Source organism: Terrapene carolina, unplaced genomic scaffold (assembly GCF_002925995.2).
Source record: "Terrapene carolina triunguis isolate 2854851 unplaced genomic scaffold, T_m_triunguis-2.0 Scaffold93, whole genome shotgun sequence".
NCBI classification, from domain to species: domain Eukaryota; kingdom Metazoa; phylum Chordata; order Testudines; family Emydidae; genus Terrapene; species Terrapene triunguis.
In genome coordinates, this window is record NW_020664444.1 from 20,005,106 (window position 1) to 20,027,630 (window position 22,525).

The window sequence follows — 22,525 nt, forward strand, 5'->3', positions numbered from 1 at the left end:
TATAACTTACACTTTACTGAATTCTTCTCAATTAGCAGCTGTACATTGAAAATTACATTCTGAATATTTTTTTTACAAAGAGGGCTGTCAGTGTCTTTCACTAGTACAGTCAGTTTCAAGTTCTGAATTAATTATTTATTTGTTCAGCAGTAAATACTTAGACCATAGGAAAAATAGAATAAAATAACTAGTATGTAATGTGAACCACTGCATTTCTTTGTTTATAGTCCACCCTCAATTATTAACCAGCTGTACTTTTGGCATGCAAGCCACAGTCACTTAGATCTATGATGATGGTGGATATGTGGTTAGAGATGCCTAATATAGACAGAAAGTAATGTAGAAGCTGTGGGTATAAATGATCTACTATATTGTATTGATTGGCCTATATTTCACTTGGCCACATATTTCCCTCATGCTGGAAAACTAGTTTCCCTATTCCAGTGTTACTGACGTATATGTTAGATACTACCTTTGTGGTAATTCTCTTTACAGGTTACTGCTTTTAGTTTTGAAGATAGAACATAGTAATATTTATGAATGTTGATTTTTTTAACCCATTTCACATCTGAAACAAATGATATCGTCTTTTATATTTGGTAATGTGCTAATATTTTTCTCTTACTGTTGTACCTGCAGGGAGAATGAAGTGCTGAAAGTACAACTCAAGAAGTATGTAGGAGCTGTCCAGATGCTGAAAAGAGAAGGTCAAACACCAGAAGGTAAGGAGAAAATGAGGAGAAAAATCTATACAGGAAAGACACATAGCATATATCATTCCATCATTATTGACAAAAAGATTGCTGTCCATTAGTGAAGAATTTATTGATTATGAGCCATCGTAGAAAATATTTTTGAAAAAAAAAAAAGCCATGCGTTAGTATGTAATGTTTTGGCTAATAATAATGTAGAAAGAGGCAAGCTGTTACAATGGTTTGAGTAGTTTAGACAACTAAAGTTTTTATGTTTTGCAAAGTTGGTGAGGTACACACTCCACAGAGCCCAAGGTCAGGTGTCTTTACAGTAGTGCCCAAAGCATGCTAGGTGATATTTAGACTTATAAGGAAGACACAGTCCTATTAAGAGCTGACAGTTAACTACATCTCTGTCTAAAGTGGTCATCATTTCTACAGCTGAGTTAAGTACTATCTGAAAATAGTTTTGTTTTTTTTGGAATGCTTATTTGTGACTTTGTGCTGTAGAAAATGAAAAACTAACTAACTTGTACATCTAAAAAAGTTTAAAAGAGGACCTTGGAGAGTGCTTCAGCTGCAAGTCCAGAGCAAAAGGACAGTGCTTAAGGCACTTAATTTTTTTTTTGTCAGGGACTGTCTTTGTTATATTGATACAGTGCGTAATACAGGGGTCGGCAACCTCTGGCACGCGGCTCGCCAGGGTAAGCACCCTGGCAGGCCGGGCCAGTTTGTTTACCTGCCGCGCCGGCCGGTTCGGCCAATCGCGGCTCCCACTAGCTGCGGTTCGCCGTCCCAGGTCAATGGGGGCTGCGGGAAGTGGCGCGGGCGAGGGATGTGTTGGCCGCAGCTTCCCGCCGCCCCCATTGGCCTGGGACGGCGAACCGCGGCCAGTGGGAGCCACGATCGGCTGAACCTGCCGACGCGGCAGGTAAACAAACTGTCCTGGCCCGCCAGGGTGCTTACCCTGGCGAGCCATGTGCCAGAAGTTGCCGACCCCTGGCATAGTACAATAGAGTCCAGGTTCATGATGAGAACTCCTAAACTCTAATAATAATGAGGAAGAAATACTCAAGTGGTGTCTCCCAATCTGGGAGATGCTGCAAGGCATCCTCACTACAAGAATAGGTCTAGGTTACCTCTCCTTGACAAGACAATTTTTCTGCATTAGGAATATAGATAAAAAAGTTGTCTTTCACTTTTCAAGTAGAGGAGTGTCAAGGTCTCTACAGAGTTTTAGAATGGTATTTATATATAAGGTGATGGCACACTTTGGAGGTATGTTTTTATGAACTTTTGCCCATTATGTTGAAGGAGGAATGGTTGTAATGAGAGATGATTGAATAGATTGCTGCTGGTTCAGTTTGGGAGTAGAGAGTAAGTGTTTTCTATTTCAGATATTTGGGAAGTGCTCATACCACTATGCTGGAGACTATTTAAATGCCAAACTAGGGAATATTTTTTGGTAGACCAAAAAATGTGTGATACAGTAGAACATTGATGTTACATACACTAATCTTATGAGTGACCAGTTATATAAACCATCTTTTCCTGATGGGGAAAAATATCATATAGTAAAATTTATGCCAATGAAGAACACATTGACATCCTTTCGCATTCTGATGCCTTCAATGCACTTGATATCACCTTGAAGGACAAGACAGTGATGCAGTGCATCATTCTGTCACGTATGCATCATGCCTACTGTAATTTTGAGATATTCAATATTACAGATTTTTTCTGTTTTATGAACTCCTCAGTCCCCAATTGGTGCCTATAATAAGGACTCTACTGTAGTTAGAATGGGGCAGGTTTCATCTCCAGCAAGCTAACATGTTTGTAAGCTTAGTACCTCTGATGTTACAAGTGTTCAGTAAGAACCCATTTTATTTTGAATTAAGCAAATTTTGGCTAATGAGGAGATGAGGGTGTTTTTAAATATTGTGTTATTTTTGTTTCCAGTGATCCTCCTTCTGGTGGCACACAAAATTCCTCAGTCTATTTGGCCCTGGATAGAATGTGGGAGAGATCATTGTGGGAGTCAGCATTTATCTCTTTATAATATCCTTGAAAACGTGTGAGAGTGCCAGTACTAGATATAACTTGCATTAAGAGGAATTAAGCTCAGAAGTGCATTAGTGTGTGTGGCTTTGATGAAAGGTTTAATAGTAAGGTAAAATGGACACGGGTCTAGAAGACTACACTTTTGTTGGAGTAAGACAAAGGGTAAAGTAGTTTCATCCTCCACTAGATCTGCTGTGCTTATACCTTTAAATACCTCATAGAGGTTGATTGTGAAGCTTCTCCCATTTGTCACATGTATATCATATTATTCTATAAAGGGACATTTGGAGAAGCTGAGATTTGTTTGATTTTTTGAGTGTCCTGTGTGGAACTGAAAATTGGATTCCTTTGCAGTGTAGTATAAGACTGGAAAAAAAAGTCTGGTTTTTTTAATTGAAACTTTTTTATTGGAGAACTAAAGTAGCAGGGAAAAAATTCTTGACAGGCAGTAAAAACCTTTTCAGTGCTCTTTTAAGTACTTTAAATATGGAAGTATTTTCCATTGACATACACAACTTGAATCCTTACATTTTGAGTCTTTTTTTCCTGGTGTCCTTTGTGAATGAAAGAATTTGATTACTCTTGTTGTGAAATTCTTTAAATCAATATTGTGGTGTAGTGCTTTGCAATTATCAAAGTCTGACCTTACTGGAAAACAGCTAAACTATTAGGGCTGTCAATTAATCACAGTAAACTCAAAACAAATTAACTCAATAAAAAAATTAAGTGTCATTAATCAGTTTTAATCGCACTGTTAAACAGTGATAGAATACCAACTTAAATTTCTTATGAATATTTTTGGATGTTTTTCTACATTTTCAAATATATTGATTTCAATTGCAACACAAAATACAAAGTGTCAGTGCTCTCTTTATATTATTTTTTATTACAAATATTTGCCCTTCATGCTTCAACCTGTAGATTGTACTTTTTTTACAGTGCAAATATTTCCTCTCCTCTCCTGCCTCCAACGTATTCTGGGGTTTTTTGGTCTCCTTCATCTTAAGCATCAGAGAGGGCCACAGCTAGAGATGGGACACTGGATAGGTTGGGCCAGTGCTCTGAGGTGGCACTGAGAATTCTCTCTCTCCTGTGCTTAGCTGGCTGATTCTTGCTCACATGCTCAGGGGCTAACTGATCACCATATGTGGGGTTGAGAAGGAATTTTTCCCAAGGTCAGATTGGTGATGACCTTGGTTTTTGTTGGTGGTTGTTTTTTGTCTTATTCTGCAGCATGGAGTACTGGTCACTTGCCAGGATTATCTGGGTATATCTCACTTAATCAGTTCCCTGCCATTGCAGGGGCCTTGGTACACCTCAGTTCCTCCTTTCCTCTGCCTCTGGCACATAATAGTTTAGTCTCCGGAGGGCTGTAATACCTGGTCTAATTTTGGTTATTGGGTTTAGTGTGTGGGTGCTCGGTGGTGGTGGTGTAATATATGGCAGGTCAGAGTAGATGATCTGATGGTCCCTTTTTGCCTTAAACTCTAAAGCTTGCCAATGTACTTATGATTTGTTTCTCAAGTGACTTGACCATAGTTCTATTTGCTAGCATCAAGAGTTGCTGCTGTAATTCAATCTCTTGCAGCTGTACACCATGCAGAAGAAATGTTTGCCCTTGTAGAGGCTAAAAGCAGCATTTTGGCACTGAGTTATCGCATCTATCCTTTGATCCCACATTTGGTAGTTTTTTTGAAAGGCATTTGCTGAAACCAGTATGCCACCAATGACATGTTAAAACTTTGACAAAAAGATACTTACACTGTTTTCAACTCTTTCACCTGTTTTAAAACACTTTTAAATATGGGCTTAAACCATATCATACCTAAAAAGTTGGTCCATGTTCTCTGTTAGTGTTAATTGACACAGCTTCATTGCTGTCAATGAATGGAAGAATGAAAACCAGTAGCTTATCTGCTGTCAAAAATGTTTTGTCCAATCCACACTGACCAGCAAAATTTTGTTCCCAAAACTGTTTTCAAGAACCAACCTCTAAAGTTGTTTCAGGAGAGACAATGCCTACAACAGACACCTAGGATGGTAATAAAAGATGTATTTTCTACAGCAATATCTCTGTGAATATCTTCAGCAATATCTCCTGACTCGAAAGAAAACCTCCCCAGTTGTGAAGGTGGGGAATATTTTACTTGATGTATTCTCTGGTCTGAATATCTTGTTATGAAACACATTTTCTGAGGTCCACCCTAGGTTTGTTGACCCTCTTGGCCACCTTCACTGTTTTGAAAGGATTGTGGTCTGGACTCTGCATTTCATTCAACTGTATGTTTTGTGGTTGAACTTACCTCACTTTGGGACTAAAATAGTAATATTTGTTACAGATACTAATGCTTATTAGGGCTCTGTAATACCATGGTGTAATATTGAGCATCTTAAACCAGAGTGAGGTTAATGATCAGTTGAGCGGAAGCAACGGAATGAGTAATACCATTTTTGGTCCCATTAATGCACGAGGCTTTTTCCCCACCTCTCTCCTTAGTCCCAATCTGTTACCATGTTGGTGATGGGGAGTGGCTGTACTAGCTGCCCCACCAAACTCTAAGGTCAGTGTAAACAACCTATTTGGAAAGTGATTTGTTTGTATAATAGAAATGTATGCATTATCAAGAAGTGCAACAATCACTTATAATTTGAAGTGAAAGGCCCCTTTTCCATATGGAATTATTTCCCCTTTATGGAAAGTAGCTTAACCTGAGGGGGAGAAACTTTGTTAGGTGATGGGTATTGTAATATTCCTATGCTTTGTTGATGGGCATGGTATAGATCAGTGTTTCCCAAACTTGGAATGCCGCTTGTGTAGGGAAAGCCTCTGGCAGGCCGGGCCGGGTTGTTTACCTGCCGCATCCGCAGGTCTGGCCGATTTGTGGCTCTCACTGGCCGCGGTTCGCTGCTCCAGGCCCATGGGAGCTGCTGGAAGCGGCGGCCAGTACGTCCCTTGGCCCGCGCCGCTTCCAGCAACTCCCATTGGCCTGGAGCAGCCAGTGGGAGCCGCAATCGGCCGGACCTGCGGACGCGGCAGGTAAACGACCCGGCCCGGCCCGTTAGGGGCTTTCCCTACACAAGCAGCGTCCCAAGTTTGGGAAACACTAGTATAGATGGCTAAACCTATGTAATTTGATATCTCACTTTTACTGGCTAAATCTCATTTGCCAGAGTTTTATAATAATTTACTTAAAGGTCTTCTAACTTCTGGTTGTGGGATTATAGTTCATGCTTCACAGAAGTGTGCTTATAAAACAACATTATCTTAAATCCTGTCAACATTATTGCTTATCTATTTCATGACAGTCAATCTGTTGTCCCTTATACAGAATAGACAACTAGAAAGTTTAGCTGTAATATTTACACATCACCTATTGCAGTGTGGAGCCTATTAATAATTCATTTAATCTTTGGAACTGTAAATAATATAGTACATGTCAGTGCAAAAAATTCCAGTTTCTTAAAGTAATTGTTGTGGTGAGCTTTACACTTCAGAGCCAAATTCAAGATCTGTTTGATTCCTTGATACAGACAGGCTTGGACAATTGCATTTCTGCCAAAACAGCTGTATTCTGACGTGAACGAGGTCCCATGCAGCACTCCTTGTACCAGGCAAAGGGAGGGACAGAGGGGGGAACATGTTCTGCTAAAATGCTCTGACCACATTACTTGATGTCTGTTTAAACTTCTGATTATCTTTCTTCTATAAAAAGCTGGAATGAGACCGTTGTCCATTTAAAATTACTGTTGAATCATGAAGCTATTACACAAAATTGTGTATATTTTTCAAGGAGTTATTCTGATATTTCAGCCTGTTTCCTAAATTTGCCTCTCATTTTGGGGCTGACACCATTGTAAAGGTGTGTAACAGAATTGATCTTTGACAGAGTGAGACTACAGTGTGAAACAGTAAATTCTAACACCAAAATGACTGAAGTTGAAGGTATTTTTCCTCCTACATGCCATTAGTAAATGGAATTCTTCAGGATGTATTGTTGAAATGTGTCGACAACCTACCCTTCTTTCCCCACTGTTGAGTCTAATAACCTGGACTTGATAGTGGTGCAGGATCTAAGGGTTGGTTAGGCTCCTGCTTAGCCCCCTTTATACCTTCGAGGAGGGGAGGGGATCAAGGCCATTGAGAGCAAATGTGACCAATTGACACTGCTGGCTAAAGCATTCTGCTCTCCGGGGCACGCACCTCAGAAGTGGAACAAATGTGAACAACACATCTTGAAGAATTCCAGGTTAAAGATAAGTAACTTTCCTTTCTGTGTTTTTTAAATGAATTTATATTTTGTTTTAGAGATTATCTATCCCAAGCCCCTCTTGTGATTTTGGAGAATGAAATTCACAGAACAAAAACAATATGAGCAGCAGCAGTTCTTGTTTCCCCCTTTCTGAAAGAACCAGCTCTAAGGATGAGAAGATAGTTTAGTCTCTGTGCCCATTATCCCTGGTGGCTCTTCTGACCCTGCCAAAGAGTACCAGTTAGTTTTGCAATGTGGACAGTTGTCCACAAGGGTCTAGATAGAGACCTACCACTGAGATGATTTTATGTGCCAGTATATCACCGAGCTGTCATTACATAGTAGCAGCTTTTGATCATTACTGTCCTGTGTTGAACTGTAGGACCATATCGTTATTTTTTTGCGTGTAAGTTATTTTGTGGTCTGGGAAGTAAATACCTTCCTGCAGCCGTCTAAACAGACCAGAGTTCCTGAACACGCGAGCGTCATGAACCTTGCCCGGCCATCCGACGTAGATGTTTGTAAACCGTCCCCGATGGTCCACCAGTGCTTGCAGCACCATTGAAAAGTAGCCCTTTCTATTGATGTACTGGCTGGCCTGGTGGTCCGGTCCCAGGATAGGGATGTGAGTCCCATCGATAGCCCCACCGCAGTTTGGGAATCCCATCGCGGCAAAGCCATCTATGATGACCTGCGCGTTTCCCAGGGTCACTACCTTTGGGAGCAGTACCTTCACGATTGCCTTGGCTACTTGCATGACAACAACCCCCACGGTAGATTTGCCCACACCAAAGTGGTTCGCGACTGACCGGTAGCTGTCCGGCGTTGCAAGCTTCCAGAGGGCTATGGCCACTCGCTTCTGGACAGTCAGGGCTGCTCGCATGCGGGTGTCCTTGCGCTTCAGGGCAGGGGACAGCAACTCACAAAGTTCGAGGAAAGTCCCCTTCCGCATGCGAAAGTTTCGCAGCCACTGGGATTCATCCCAGACCTGAAGCACTATACGGTCCCACCAGTCCGTGCTTGTTTCCCGGGCCCAGAATCGCCGTTCCACGATATCCACATGACCCATTGCCACCGTGATGTCCTGGGCGCTGGGGCTCGTGGTTTCTGACAGCTCTGTGCTACTCTCCGACTTCAGGCCATCACGGCGGTGTCGTAGCCTCCTCGCCTGATTACTCTTCATCTGCCTCAGGGAAAGGTGTATGATAAGCTGCGAGGTGTTGAGAACGGCCACAAGTGCAGCGATGGTCGCAGCGTGATCCATGATCGCAGTGCTGTGGCGTCCGCGCTGTCACTGACCAGAAAAGTGCACGAACTGATTTCCCGCCGGCGCTTTCATGGAGGGAGGGAGGGCGTTAGTGACGGACGGATGACGACAAATTTTTTTTACCCAGAAGGCATTGGCGGCTCGACCCAGAATTCCGATGGGCAGCGGGGACTGCGGGAACTGTGGGATAGCTGCCCACAGTGCACCGCTTCCAATATCGACGCTCGCCCCGTTAGTGTGGACTCACAAAGTCGAATTACTGTCCTTAGTGTGTCCTTAGTGTGGACACACACGTTCGACTTTGCAATATCGATTCCACATATTCGATTTAAGTAAAATCGAATTACCCTCGTAGTGTAGACATACCCTAAGCGACTGGCTGAACAAGAAGTAGGACTGAGTGGACTTGTAGGCGCTAAAGTTTTACATTGTTTTATTTTTGAATGCAGTTATTTTTTGTACATAATTCTACATTTGTAAGTTCAACGTTCATGATAAAGAGACTGCCACACAGTGTAGAAGGTGAATTGAAAAATACTACACCTCTACCCCGATATAACGCGACCCGATATAACATGAATTCGGATATAACGCAGTAAAACAGTGCTCCGGGGGGAGGGAGGGGGGGCTTTGCACTCCGGCGGATCAAAGCAAGTTCGATATAACTCGGTTTCACCTATAACGCGATAAGATTTTTTGGCTCCCGAGGACAGCGTTATATCGGGGTAGAGGTGTATTTCTTTTTTTTTTTTTTACAGTGAAAATATTTGTAATTAAAAATAAATATAAAGTGAGCACTGTACACTTTGTATTGTGTTGTAATTGAAATCAATATATTTGAAAATGTAGAAAACATCCAAAAAGATTTACATAATAGTATTCTATTATTGTTTAACAGTGTGATTAATCGCAATTAGTTTTTTTAATCTCGCAATTCATTGCGATTAATTTTTGTAATCGCTTGACAGCCCTACTTAGAACAGATTGTAAGTTTCTCCCAAACATTGTCATGGACCTTCATCTAAACCAGCAGATTCACCTGTTTATACTTTTTTCCTAAGCTACACATTTGTAAGGAAGAGGCTAAGCTTCATCTGCTGGCATTTTATTTGCAGAGGGCAAAACTTTTTAGATCTACACCAAGACTTTGTCTCAGTAGCAGAAAGGATAAAAATGAAATCTATCTCATCTCAGCCTGTCTAGGTGGATATCTGACTGTGTGAGAGCTGTGATGAAGTGACTAAAGGAGATTCCCCCGCTACTTCTCTCAAAGCTCACTCCATCAGAACTCAGGCAGCCTTTGCAGCATCTTTTAAAAAGTGTTTCTATTATGGATATATGCAAAGCAAGCACCTGGGGATCTAGTCACACCTTTATGAAACACTCTGCTATCATTGAAATTTCTAACCAGATGCTATGTTTGGAAAGTCTGTACATCAGTCTCTGTTCTCCGAAGACTTCAATCTCTCAACTCTATTACATTTCATCCATTGCTTGGGGGAGTCACTGTAAGTGGAATATGTATATGGACAATCACTTGAAGGAGGAAGAAGTTACTTACATGTACAGTAACTGTACATATACATATTCCACTACCTGCTCTCATCCCCTCTACCTCAGACTCCTGTGTCACGTGGATTCTGTTGTGCAGAGTAAACTGAGTGGCAATTGGTCTGTTCCATCCTTTTATGTCTTTTATGTCGGATATGAATACACTTAGGGCACATGCGCTGCTACTACAGAAACTGCTAGCCAAAAGGCTTTGATCTTTGGTGTGTGCACACCATCAGTGGAATATGTATGTGGAAAACACATCTTGAAGAACTCCAGTTACCGTACAGGTAAGTAGCTTCTCTTTTCAAATATAGAGAGGAACATGGAAAACTCTGTCATGTAAAAAGGCACAACTGCTAATTTGAAAAGATTATCCCTATACTATAAGATAAATATTTAAGAAGAGTAATAGAATTTGTCAAGTGTTTGTGTACCTTCAAAAAAAAAAATTTTTGTGAATGGAAACAGTGTTGTACGAAAACCACTTAATCTCTACCCTTTTTCACCTTCTTGCATCTGAAGAAGTGAGGTTCTTACCCACGAAAGCTTATGCTCCCAATACTTCTGTTAGTCTTAAAGGTGCCACAGGACCCTCTCTTGCCTTTTTCACCTTGACTCCCATCAGCTACAAGCCTTCGTTCTTTAGAAAATTGCTATTGATTTTTCATTCCACTTTTAGGAAGAATGATCCTTGAATGTGATCCTTGCTTTCCAAAGTTAAGAATGCATAAAGATAATCACGCGTATGATTTTGTAAGTGTAGCATAAGGCTAACAAATGTGTGCTAGCTAGGCCACTTTAACTGTAGGAAAACTTTTGGAGAGCCTAAGAAGATCTTTTCTTTTCTTCAATCCTGTAAAATACAGTTGTTATAACTTAAAATGACTGAAACAAAGATTTTCAAGGTGATTTTGCTCTTACCTCACTGACATGCACCAAAGAATGGCAGCACGTTTTTGCAAGATTTCATAATGTACTGAGACCCTTACAAATGTGTAGGGAAAATGGGATGAAAAAAAGAATGAACAGCTAACTTCCCTGCTTTTGTTACCTTAAATCAGAGATCTAATATTTTCTTTAACAATCATTTTTATGTTTAAATTATTCATAAATTGAGGTTAATGAGGCTACTATCTTGTCTTTTAACTAGCCTAGATACAGACAGATGGAGCAATAGAGTTCTGTGTTTTAAAATTGGAAATCTTCCAGCTATCATTTTTCTGATGTTCTAGTGAAAGCTGCATTCACCAGGGACAGAAAAACTGTTGCATACAAATTATTTCATTTGCTGCCCCACTCCATCGTAATGATTAATCTCTTAGTGGTGATTAATCTTCTTTATGTTCTAAGAGTATCCAAAGAAAAGTCTTGGTAAACATACTGTAGACCTTGGAACATTGTGTATTTAGAGTTACTGTGAAGCCACAGGGAAAGGTTGAGAATAAATTGAATTGCTGCTGTCTGGGATTTTATGTTGTAACTAGAAAAGGATGCGCATAGAACACTGTTGCTGGATGTAGCAGCACTACGACTCACCCCTGCGGCGCCTCCTGCTGGTCGTCCGGGAATTGGCTCTCTCCAGCGCAGCGCGCCCTCTGCCAGCCGGTGTCTCTCTGTCTGCTGGCCCCGTGTCCCTCCCGGACCCCGGTGCCCTTTTAGCTGGGGTGCTGCCCCCTGGCAATACCGCCACACTCTGCCTCTGGGTCTCCCCTCTCTGGGGAACCCCCAACCTTCTAATCCACACCTTGCCTCAGTCTGGGCTACTGCCAGTCATCATCAAGCCCCCGCGCCCTGGGGCAGACTGCAGTGTAAAAGCCACTCATCATAGGCAAGGGGGATTTGGACCAGCTGCCTTCCTCTATCACCCAGTACCTCTGTGGGCCTAGGACCAGGCCCTGCAGCCTGGGGAGTTCCCAGCCTGAGTGCCCCTGCTCCTGAGCACCCTTGCTCCCCTTTCCCCAGCCCTGCTTCACTCCCAGTACCCTTTCTGCAGACAGCCAGGCCCTGCTCCCTCCAAGACTGGAGAGAGCCTTTCTGAGCTCCTGGTTCCCAGCCTTTTTATACAGGCCAGCTGTGGCCTGATTGGGGCGTGGCTGCAGCTGTGGCTGTTTCCCCAATCAGCCAAGGCTTGCTGCTTTCCTAGCAGCAGCCCTCTCCCAGGCTCAGCCCTCTCCAAGGGCTGATTTCAAGCCCTTCGGGGCAGGAGCGGGTGACCACCCCGCTACACTGGAAAATTATTCAAATCAAGTATTGTCAAAGAGTTACGTCTGTGACTTTAAAATGGTTTCTTAAAATTATTGAAATTGAAACTCTGACTGTATTATACTGAGGTGAATTAAAAAAAATCATAGTGGTAAATCCTATAGAAGTGATTATAAAAGACACTGTCCAAGACTGTCAGAATACGTCTGCAGTCAGATTATGTTTGCAGTGTAAGCCCAAGGTTAGTGGGACTCAAATCAGTGGACCCTAGGTTAAGAATTTTCTAGCCTGAACTTGAACCCAGAGCTCTGGTGTCCACACTGCAGCACACAGACCTGAGTCAAACCAACCATATCCTTGACTCCCCAGCACCCTCCTGGAATGTGCCTGCTTTAGTTCTTTGACCACGGTGCAAGGTGGGAAAATCTCACTGTCCACCCTGCTCATTACAGGAAGTTTGAACAGCCTGCCAATGCATCTTGCTGAGCATTTCCAGCATCTGGAGCCAGCAACACAGAGGAGTTGCCGTTTCGAGAACTTCTTTTGCTTTGCTCTTGCTCCTGTTTCAGGACAAAGCTTCCATGAGACGCTGATGGGCAGTTTGGCAGTATTTTCTCACCTATCAAAGGCATATGACAGAGCTAATGACGGAGGAGGACATGGCAGACTTGAACGTGACTGATGCTGCTCATGACGCTCAGTATAGCCACTGATGCCTCCTTTGTAGAGTGGCACTTCTGGAGCAGGGCCACAAGCACAGACTGTTGGGACCACATCACCCTGCAGACCTGGATGACCAGCAGGGGGTCCAAAATTTTTTGTATGAAGAAAGCTACATTTTTGGAGCTTTGTGAGCAACTTAGCCTCACATCCTTCCCCGCCCAGCAAAGAAACATCCTCCTGAGAGCGGCCTTGCCCGTCCAGAAGCAGGTTGCTATAACCATCTGGAAGCTGGCCACCCAGACTGCCACAGTTGGGTATTGGAAAATCAACTGTGGGTAAAGTGGTGGCAGAGGTTTCTGAGGCAATCAGGTGTGTGGTTTTTCACAAGGTGGTGGGCATAAAAAATATTCCTACCGATAGTTTCCCTTTTCAAGGAGCACCTGAGTACACAAACCACGAAGAGTAATACTCCAATGTAATGCAGGCCCTCGTGGACCACAGAGGTTGATTTATGAATGTCAACATGGGCTGCACTGGGAAAATTCATGATGCAAGTGTTTTTTGGTGATTGAGAGTCTACGTTCATGGACAGGCTGGGACTCTATTCCCACCAAATGACATTGTCATGATGGGAATTACTGTCTCCAGCATTATTCTGGGGAATCCTGCATGAACCCCTGTTTTGCATTGGCTTATGAAACCTTACCCTGTTATCATAGGCCCTGGCAAATGAAGGTTTAATTACCCTCTCAGCAGGGGTAGAATGGTTGTTGAATGTGGTTTTGACCGATTGAGATCCTGTTGGAGATAGCTTGCTGTACTTGTTACATTCTTTGTGAAGCCAGAGGTAAGACATTTTCCCCCTATGGACCTATGACAGCAAGGGGCTGCTGGTACACTCAGTCAGAAAGTGCACCAGCCACAGCTGGAGCTGGATGCACTCAGGCAACAGAAATCAAGGATGCTTTGTGCTCTCACATTATGGAATTGCGTGGACCAATGGAAGAGGGAGAATAGTGCCTTTATGAACAACCTGTTTGTGTGTGGGGAGGGGGATTGATTGTCATACAGTGTACTTATGAATGACCTGACCACTTATCAGATGTGGGGGTGGGGAGGTGGAGAAGGGATTCATTCACAGTATGGATGTAAAGAAGTGATTGATGTAAGGACTGATGTAGCTAACTGTACCCTGAAAACAAATTCCCAGTTATCCCTGATCATGTGTTTACCTTTATTATTTGAGATACACATGGCATGATGTGATGCAGTTATAGCAATACTTATTTGATAAAATAAAAAGCTTGTTTATTAATATGCTTTCAGTTTCTTTAAAAGGAGTAGTATCCATGTTTGAATGGAAAAACATTTTCAAAAGTCTAAGAAAACGATAATATAGGTCCTAATTTGAATAAATTTCTGTTTGGAGGGCTGATTTATTCACTGTTTCATTTGGGAGTGCATGATGTTTCAAACTCTGAACAACGTTAGTGCTTCTAGAGCTGAGAATACTTCAGTTTCACCTTTCCGAAGAAATGATTCTATAGGAAAATTGTACTCTGGGTACATTGAAATAGGATTGGCATATTTTTTAAGTGCTTGGATACAACATTACATCTTGGAAAGTGAAAGTTAATTCAAGATTTCTTGCCTTTCACAAAAAAGAAAATAAAACTGTGGGGAAGGAGATGGGTAAAATGAATTTTGTTAAATATTGCTAATACAGATCAGTTACTGCTGAGAGAATGAAAACACTTTCTCCCAACTCTGTCTCTGAAGCTTTTGTTTTTAATGAAGGTGAACAAAACAGAAACTTATCAACATATCACTTAATAAAACAGAATTGAGACTTAAACCTCTTCAAAATATTGAGTAAAGGAATTACAGTTGAGAAAACAATGTTAAGGACCTCCTCCCTGAAGGCACGTAGACAAGGTCTCAACTGCAGAGTTTTGTCGCCAAAAGGCAGCTTTTGGCAACAAAACAGTGGAAGTGAATGCATCGCAATGTCACTTTTGGCAACAAAACTTCAGTTTCGGCGACAAAATACAACCATCTTGATGAGAGGCATAGAGCTTTTTGTGGAAAACTTAAAGTGACAAGCGTCAGTGTAGATGCTGCCTTTCATTATATCACCATAACTGGCCTCCCTCAGTATCCCACAATGCCCGCCATGACCGCTTTGCTCACTGTTTTGAACTTGTCTGCCCTGCATTCCTCCTACACAGTCATACGCCCTTCCCCTTTCAAACCTCCATGAAGTTCTGACAGCTAAGCGCTCAGCTCTGGCAGCAAAGAGCAAATCATTAACGTGGTATTCTGTTCTCTCCCGCACTTCTAACACAGAGGCAGGCAGGCAGATAGGGGTGTGTGTGTGTGTGTGTGTGTGTGTGTGAGAGAGAGAGAGAGAGACTGCTGTACTGTACAGAGCCAGAGAGGGAGGCGGGGGCTGATGTCGGGGGTGTCCTCCTCCCTCTGCCTCAGGGCAGGTTACTTCTGGTTGCTGTCTGAACTTAGAAACAGCATGCCGACACACTCTCCCAACACACATACAGTCTCTGTCTTCCCCCCCCCCACATTCACACACACTCCCCCCACTTCAGTTGAAAAGTGGCTGGCAATTCAGTAGGATGCCGATGGAACAATGGGATTGAGAAACCTGCATGATGCGATGCTGTACTTGCCCCACGAGGCATTGCAAACTGTTTCCAAAGCATCCCGCTAGGGTTGCCAATTTTGGTTGGATGTATTCCTGGAGATTTCATGACATGACATAATCTTTAAATAAAGATTCATCTTTAATTTCTGGAGATTCCAGGCCAATCCTGGAGGGTTGGCAACCCTACACCCCGCTGCCAATTGCACAGTGGGATAGCTACCCACAGTGCACTGCTCTCTGTGTTGATGCAAGAGCTGCTAGTGTGGATACACCCTGCCAACATAAGAAGCATAGTGTGACATGCAACAGCAGTTTAATTAAAGTGCTTTAATTAAAACGGCATAACTTTTGGCGACAAAACTCTGCAGTGTAGACAAGACCTGAGTGTCCTTGACTTCCATTGATTGAATTGGGCGTTAACTTGCAAACTGCTGTATGCCTTTATTATTGCAAGAAGTCAAGAAAGTAAAAAGAGACTGAGCTTTAGAAAGTTCAATCTAACAAATGAACACAATTAATCTTGAGTTACCTAGTGCCATCTGGTTTGTTCCTTCCATCTGTCAAAACGTTTCAACTGGTGGTGGTTTTATTTTCCTACAGGACCTCAATTAAAAGTAGTTGTACAGTATAAATGGCAGAAATGTGTAAGTGAAAGGCAATTATAAAAAATAATATATAGTTGTAAAATTGCTCCTGTATCTGCTACAGAAATTCTGCTTCTACTGCATGTTCTCAGACTGAGCATAGATTTTGAAATGTTTAATAGATTATACCAGTAATACTCAGACTGTGGCTCGGGAGCCGCAAGTGGCTCTTTAATGTGTTTCCTGTGACTCTTCGTAGCACATGACATTAAAATACTGTTATTAACCAATCGAAGTTATTAACCGGTCAGGATGCTTTTACTATGTTAGTAACTAATTGCAAACAATATGTACCAGTCTAGCAAATTCTTCCGTCCTCATATGTGTGCAGCACCAATCACTGTTAATGAAAAGTCTTAATGTGCTTTTGAGAACGGAACAAACTGCTAAGGTCCCAAGTCAGGAAACATCTCTATTCATCCAGGGTGTTTAAGCATGTGCTTAAACTAAGGATATGCATAAATGCCCCCCTGATTTGGGATCTAAAATCTATGTATGTTGACATTATGGAGGAGAAGTGGAATATTTGTAACAGACATGTAGTTTACAGTGATGATAAAACTTTCATTTACAAACATGATTTCTATTAAAAAAGCCAATTCCTATAATTTGAAAAATAGATAGTAACAGTTGTTTACAGATTGGTAAGAATCTCCATTAATTCATCCTAATAATAAATGTTCAAAGACAGATGTTCAATATGCCAGGATTCACGTTACCTATATTCTTCTAGTTTGCCTCACTGTTCATTAAAGAAAACTTATTAATTTGTTGGTTTTTTTAAATTGGCAGGTTTCTTTTTCAAAACAAGCTGGAGAAATTATCTAATAAACTTCATTTAACTATATGTGTTAAATGCTTGACCTAGGAACAATGTGAATTTATTGTAGCACTGTGCCAATTCTCCTCCTCCTTCTGGTTACATAGCTGTCACAGGACTTGGATGATGAACTGTGAAACATAATTTTTGCTACAACAGGAGCATCTGGCTACTTGGCAGCTTTAGCAGTTGTCTTGGCAGTTTGGGAATAGGTTTAGGATCTCTAGCATGGTTGAAATGGTGAGGACTGTCTGGTCTCCTGGTTTGCTTGGGTGCCATTTTCTTTTTAATATACTAGTGATTTCTAAAAATGTGTAGTTTTCATTTATGTGCATCTCTCGCATGAATTATTTATGCAGGTATTTTGCTCTGTGATAATACACAACTTCAAAAACTGCATCTCCTGTCACCACTCTTTTTGGTCTACTGCCTCGGAGAAGCTTATATCTCCACTAAGTGTGGTATCTGCCGCTCTTTTCCCAGTAGTACATGGCAGGCCTGAGAGCTTTGGCTTTGGAAGCACCTTATAGAGCATGCAATCAGGTGTCAGTCAGACCCAGGCCAAGGAGATCCCCTGTACATTGGCCAGAGTTTGCAAGGAGCGTAATCCCTAATACTATGTCTGACTCAGGTGCGGAGAGGAGCCAGAGGGAAAAACCCTTTGGCTGGGCCTCCTCATAACCATAAAAGCAGATCCTCTTCTCGACCCTCTAAGGCAGAGGTGGGCAAACTATGGCCCGTGGGCCACATCCGGCCCGCGGGACCCTCCTGCCTGGCCCCTGAGCTCCTGGCCCTGGAGGCTAGCCCCTGGCCGCTCCCCCGCTGTTCCCCCTTCCTCGCAGCCTCAGCTCACTGCGTCGCCGGTGCAATGTTTTGGGTGGCGAGGCTGCGAGCTCCTGGGGCAGCGCAGCTGCAGAGCCTGGCCTGACCTGGTGCTCTGTGCTGCGCGGTGGTGTGGCTGGCTCCAGCCGGGCTGTGTGGCTGTAGCGCCGTCAGCCACCAGTGCTCCAGGCAGCACGGTAATGAGGCAGGGAGCAGGGGGGGTTGGATAGAGGGCAGGGGAGTTCGGGGTGGTGGTCAGGGGGCAGGGGTGTGGATAGGGGTCGGGGCGGTCAGAGGGTGGGGAACGGGGGTTGAATGGGGGCAGGGGTTCCGGGGGGCAGTCAGGAAGGGGGGGGGTTGGATGGGCCACGGGGAGCAGTCAGGGGCAGGGGTTCTGTGGGCTGTCAGGGGACAGGGAGCAGGGGTGTGTGGATGGGGAAGGAGTCCCCCATCAGGGGACGAGTGGGTTGGATGGGGCAGGAGTCCGGGGGGGGGGTTAGATAGGGGGCAGGGCCGGGCCACGCCTGGCTGTTTGGGGAGGCACAGCTTCCCCTAACCAGCCCTCCATACAATTTCCGAAACCTGATGTGGCCCTCAGACCAAAAAGTTTGCCCGCCCCTGCTCTAAGGGGAGAGATCCCTCCTGAACCCCATCCAAATCAGATGAGCTTTCATGCTAAAGCCACGAGGACTTAAGCCCTCCTAAGCCACAGAGGCATGTTGAAAAAACTAATAGACTTTGGTACCATCCTCCACATCAACTTTGACCCTGACTGTGGTGCCATCAAAAATGAAAGACTGGGTCTCGAAGGACTGGGAACTACTGGTAGCGTTGAAAACCATGATGTTGGAGACTCGATCAAGGCAGTAATGTCATGGCTCCATAAGGAACTGCTCTCTACATCTACTCTGGTGGCACAGAGTGACAAAACACAATCTCCAAAGGTGCCAGAGATTTATATCTTCATCCTCGTGAACCCAAAGTGTCCCTTGTTATCAGGACCAATCCTCACCAAAGAGATACCAACAACTGTGGGAATCTAGGACTCTGGGAAAATTGCCCATCCTATCCACTAGCTGCAGTTTCCTTTCCATGGAGCCAGTGACACCACCAATGGACCCAGATCCAACCATTTCATCTTCAGGAGAATCAGATGTTCTTTTGGAACCAGCTTCTCCCCCACACATGGAATTCAGCCCAGATAAGGGTTCAAGAAGCTCCTGGAACCAGCATCAGCCCTGTAGACAGGAACTTGCTCCTCTGGACCAGTGATACTCAATGCTTTGGGGGCCACCGCAACACGCCATGGGACCCATACACACAGTACCTGGAATACGTTCCAAAAGGGAGTATTACCACCCCTTTCCTCCAAGAGGTCAGTCTGAACTCCCTGAGCTCACAGAAGAAGGGGAAGATGAGCCAGATCTAGTGGTACCACCGCTTCAGATGGGGTATTATCCCTTCCACCCAATAAGGCAGTTGGTCTAGCCTCTCTGTTTTCCCTGGACAGTCATAGACAGTTCTTCAAGTGATTGCACATGTCCATTCCACTTTAGGTGTGTGTGTGCCCAGTCCACCAGATTGGAGATTTTTACCTTATCAGTACCCATTGAGCTGCCCTCTGCTGGCTTGTGCTGCTGCATGATGGTATAAAGGGCAGAGCCACCCCCCTCAGTTCCTTCTTACTGTCTGTGATCAGTAGTTGGAGCGTGATAGCTTCCTTCTGTAAGTGTTTTTTTACTTTCAGAGAATTGCTTCGCTTGTATATAGTTGGCACTCATTTTTTGTAATTGTATTGTTAGTTGAGTATAGGTTTCATTTTCTTAGTTGTTTTGTAGTCTAGCAGAACTATCAGTTCCTACTTGTTCGGGGAGCTGACGACTGGCACTGAGGATTGCCTTGGTTTCTAGGCTTTAAGCCTTGCACCAGCTGCAGGACATCCATCCGAGAGAATGACCTTCATTCTAGGTGTTAAAAGTGCCTTGGTCACATCCAGGTCAAGTGCCAGGTCATCAGAGACTTTACGCCCTGAACTAGAAAGGATAGGGAGGTGAGGCGCTGTCAGTTTCTCATGGAGGTGGCTCTGCGTCCACCCTCAGAGCATTCCTGCTGAGGTGGAGCGGGCACAGAGCACATCCAGTTTTGTTAGGAGTGCTCCTCTGGACGTTGCGTAGTATTGATGCCGTTCTCTTTCCCAGGTACCAAGAAACACTGTCAGGGGCCTCCAAAGGACTCTTTCCAAGAGATTGAGGTCCTTGGCACTGTCAACCAATAAACAAGCTGAGAGTGCTTGGTCACTGGGTAGAGTGCCCTTGGAAAGCATGCATTTCCTGATACTAATCGCACCGCAGGCAGCATTGTCAACTCTGACATCAGGGCCTGTGCTGTTGAGACCAACTGCTGCTGGAGTACCATCGCACTCCATGGTACTGACTCCAGTTCAACAACAGCAACATCAGGGGAACCTCTCAGTGCTGTTAACACTGGAGGCATATGCAACAGCATGTAGTCTCCTGTGTGTCTCAGTATCAGACTCTTTAGTGGTTCAGGGGACGTCTCATCTTGTACCTATAAACCTTTAGACTGCATAGGATTTACCTGCAGGTAGAATGCAACTTTCAGTGTTGTGGACAGCTTTGGATCCTCTGCACCTCCTTGCCTGGTGCCATCGCAGGGCAAGCCTTGTGTGCTTTTTTTGGTACCATCATCCCCAGAGTATTTACTGTGCCCCCTGGTCAGGTGAATTGGGATCATCTTCCAGATTGGAGGCTGGCTCATATTTGTCTCTTTTGGGATAGGAATCGGCACTCTCCATCCAGGGGTTTTCACCCTTGGTATCCAGTATTGGTTCTGTGTTGGTCAAGGGACACGGATCCTTGGTCTGGAAGAAGATTGAGGTCCAGTGCCCTACCGGTGGCCCTGTTGGAACTCGTGGGTTTCCTGCCTTCCTCCAGATCCCTGAGTAAACGCCAGGATAGTTCGCATTAAGAGGCACGTGAAGTCACTCCAGTACTGAATTGGGTGTCGAGTAGGAGCAAACTGCCCTAGCAGGATCTCTGTCAAACAGTTAAGGGACGTTCTACCACAGTCTGCTCTGTGTTCTTTCTTCTCATTCCCTGACAAGGTGGTAGTGTCTGGTGTGTCCTCACCTCTTCAGGATGATTACAGGGTGTTTCAGGACCTGTTGAAGAGGATAGCTTCCTCCCAGGACATACAAGTGGCGGTAGTTCAAGAGAGCGCACGTTGATTGATGGACATTTTGGGTTCAAGAGGGCCCTCTGAAGTAGCTTTCCCCTTAAACAAAGCCATTATGGAACGCGATCTTTTTTACCACGCCATCTTTTTTACCACCCATTGCCAAAAGAACTGAGAGGCAAAGAAATTATTTTACCCCAAAATTGAGGGGTTAAGAAACTCTTATCTTTTTGGTAGCAAAATTTATTCTACTGACAGACTATAATTTCATATTTTGAACCAGCAAGACCTACTGGGAAGAGTGTTCTTAGATGTTTCAGACAAGTTACTGGAGGATGTCAGCCCAAGAGTTTCAGGCAGTAGTGGATGAAGGAAAGCTGGATGTTAGGACCTCTCTTCAGGCTGCTTTGGATGGGATAGGCTCTATAGCCAGGGCCATGGCATTTGCTATAACAATGCACAGGTGTTCACGGCTTTAGTTGTATGGTCTTCCGCAGGAAGTCCAGTAGACTATCCAAGATCTCCCCTTTGAGGGTCCGACCCTCTTTTCCCAGCAGACTGTTAAGCTCCACAGTCTCAAGGATTCCAGTGCTATGCTGAAGTCTTTGGGTGATTTATACTCCACTTCCTAAAAAGAAGCAATTCAGCCCTCAGTCATTTCACCATTTCCAGGCCTTTACCCCTAGACAACCTGACCAGTTTAGGAGAAAAGTCAAGAGTCAGAGGAGGAGACCACCACCTCCTCATTTTTTGTTTGTACTGAGCTCATCCAGACAGCCTGAGAATGCCGAGCAGTCTGTTTGACTGACTAGTTGAAGATAGCTTACCAGTTTGCTTTATGCCAGCTTCTTCTATCCCTGTTTTTTTCTAACAGGGTATCCCACTTCCTAAGTGCTTGGACCCATATTATCACCAATGAATGGTGGAAGCATGGTGGAATTGGGATATACCTTTCAGTTTATTTTTATTCCTATCCTCCTTCCCTGTCTGTCTTCAGGGACCCCCTCATGAGAATATCCTCCTCCGGTTTGGAGCCAGAGAGGAGATCCTTCATCTCCTCAAAGGGAAAGGGTTTTATTCATGTTACTTCCTAATTCTGAGGGCTAAAGGAGGTTTCAGACTCACATTAGACCTGTAAGAGCTAAACAAATATATAAAGAAAATCAAATATCACATGGTCATCCTAACATCCATTATCTCCTCCCTGTCTCCCAGCAACTGTTATGCTGCCCTTAACTTGAGAGACACTTCTTTCCATGTTGCAATCCATCAAAGCCTCAGGAGTTTCCAGAGATTTATCATCAACCAATCCCACTGTCAGTTTACAACCTGTCCTTTGGCCTATCCGCAGCCCCATGTATATTTACAAAATGCGTGGAGGTGATGGCTGTATTCCAAAGGAAACCAAGAGTTCAAGTGTTTCCATACCTGGACGACTGGGTGGTGGGGTCAGTTCAAGAGCAAGGTAGAATTCGGTGTGTCCAAGATCCAGTCCATCTTCAGAGTGGCCTCATGTACATATGGGTTTCGGCATCCCAGGCTTTATCTCAGGAAGTTACAGTTTTTATTAGGTGTCAAGCACACACACACGTATGGTGTCGCAGTAGGTTCAGAGCATCCTAAACATTTATATTTACCCAAGGTCTGAGATGGTTTCAGGGAATTGGCAGCGGGCTGTCCTTCCATCTAGTTG

At 43.8% G+C, this 22,525-nt stretch overlaps 1 protein-coding gene across 1 annotated transcript in view; it reads left to right on the forward strand.

The window, feature by feature from the left end:
• Positions 1-22,525, forward strand: part of SNX29 (sorting nexin 29) — a 472,333-nt gene that overhangs the window by 137,813 nt on the left and 311,995 nt on the right. The window contains exon 14 of the mRNA XM_026650716.2: positions 640-722. Coding sequence (XP_026506501.1) covers positions 640-722 — 83 coding nt within the window. The remainder of the gene's footprint in view (positions 1-639; positions 723-22,525) is intronic.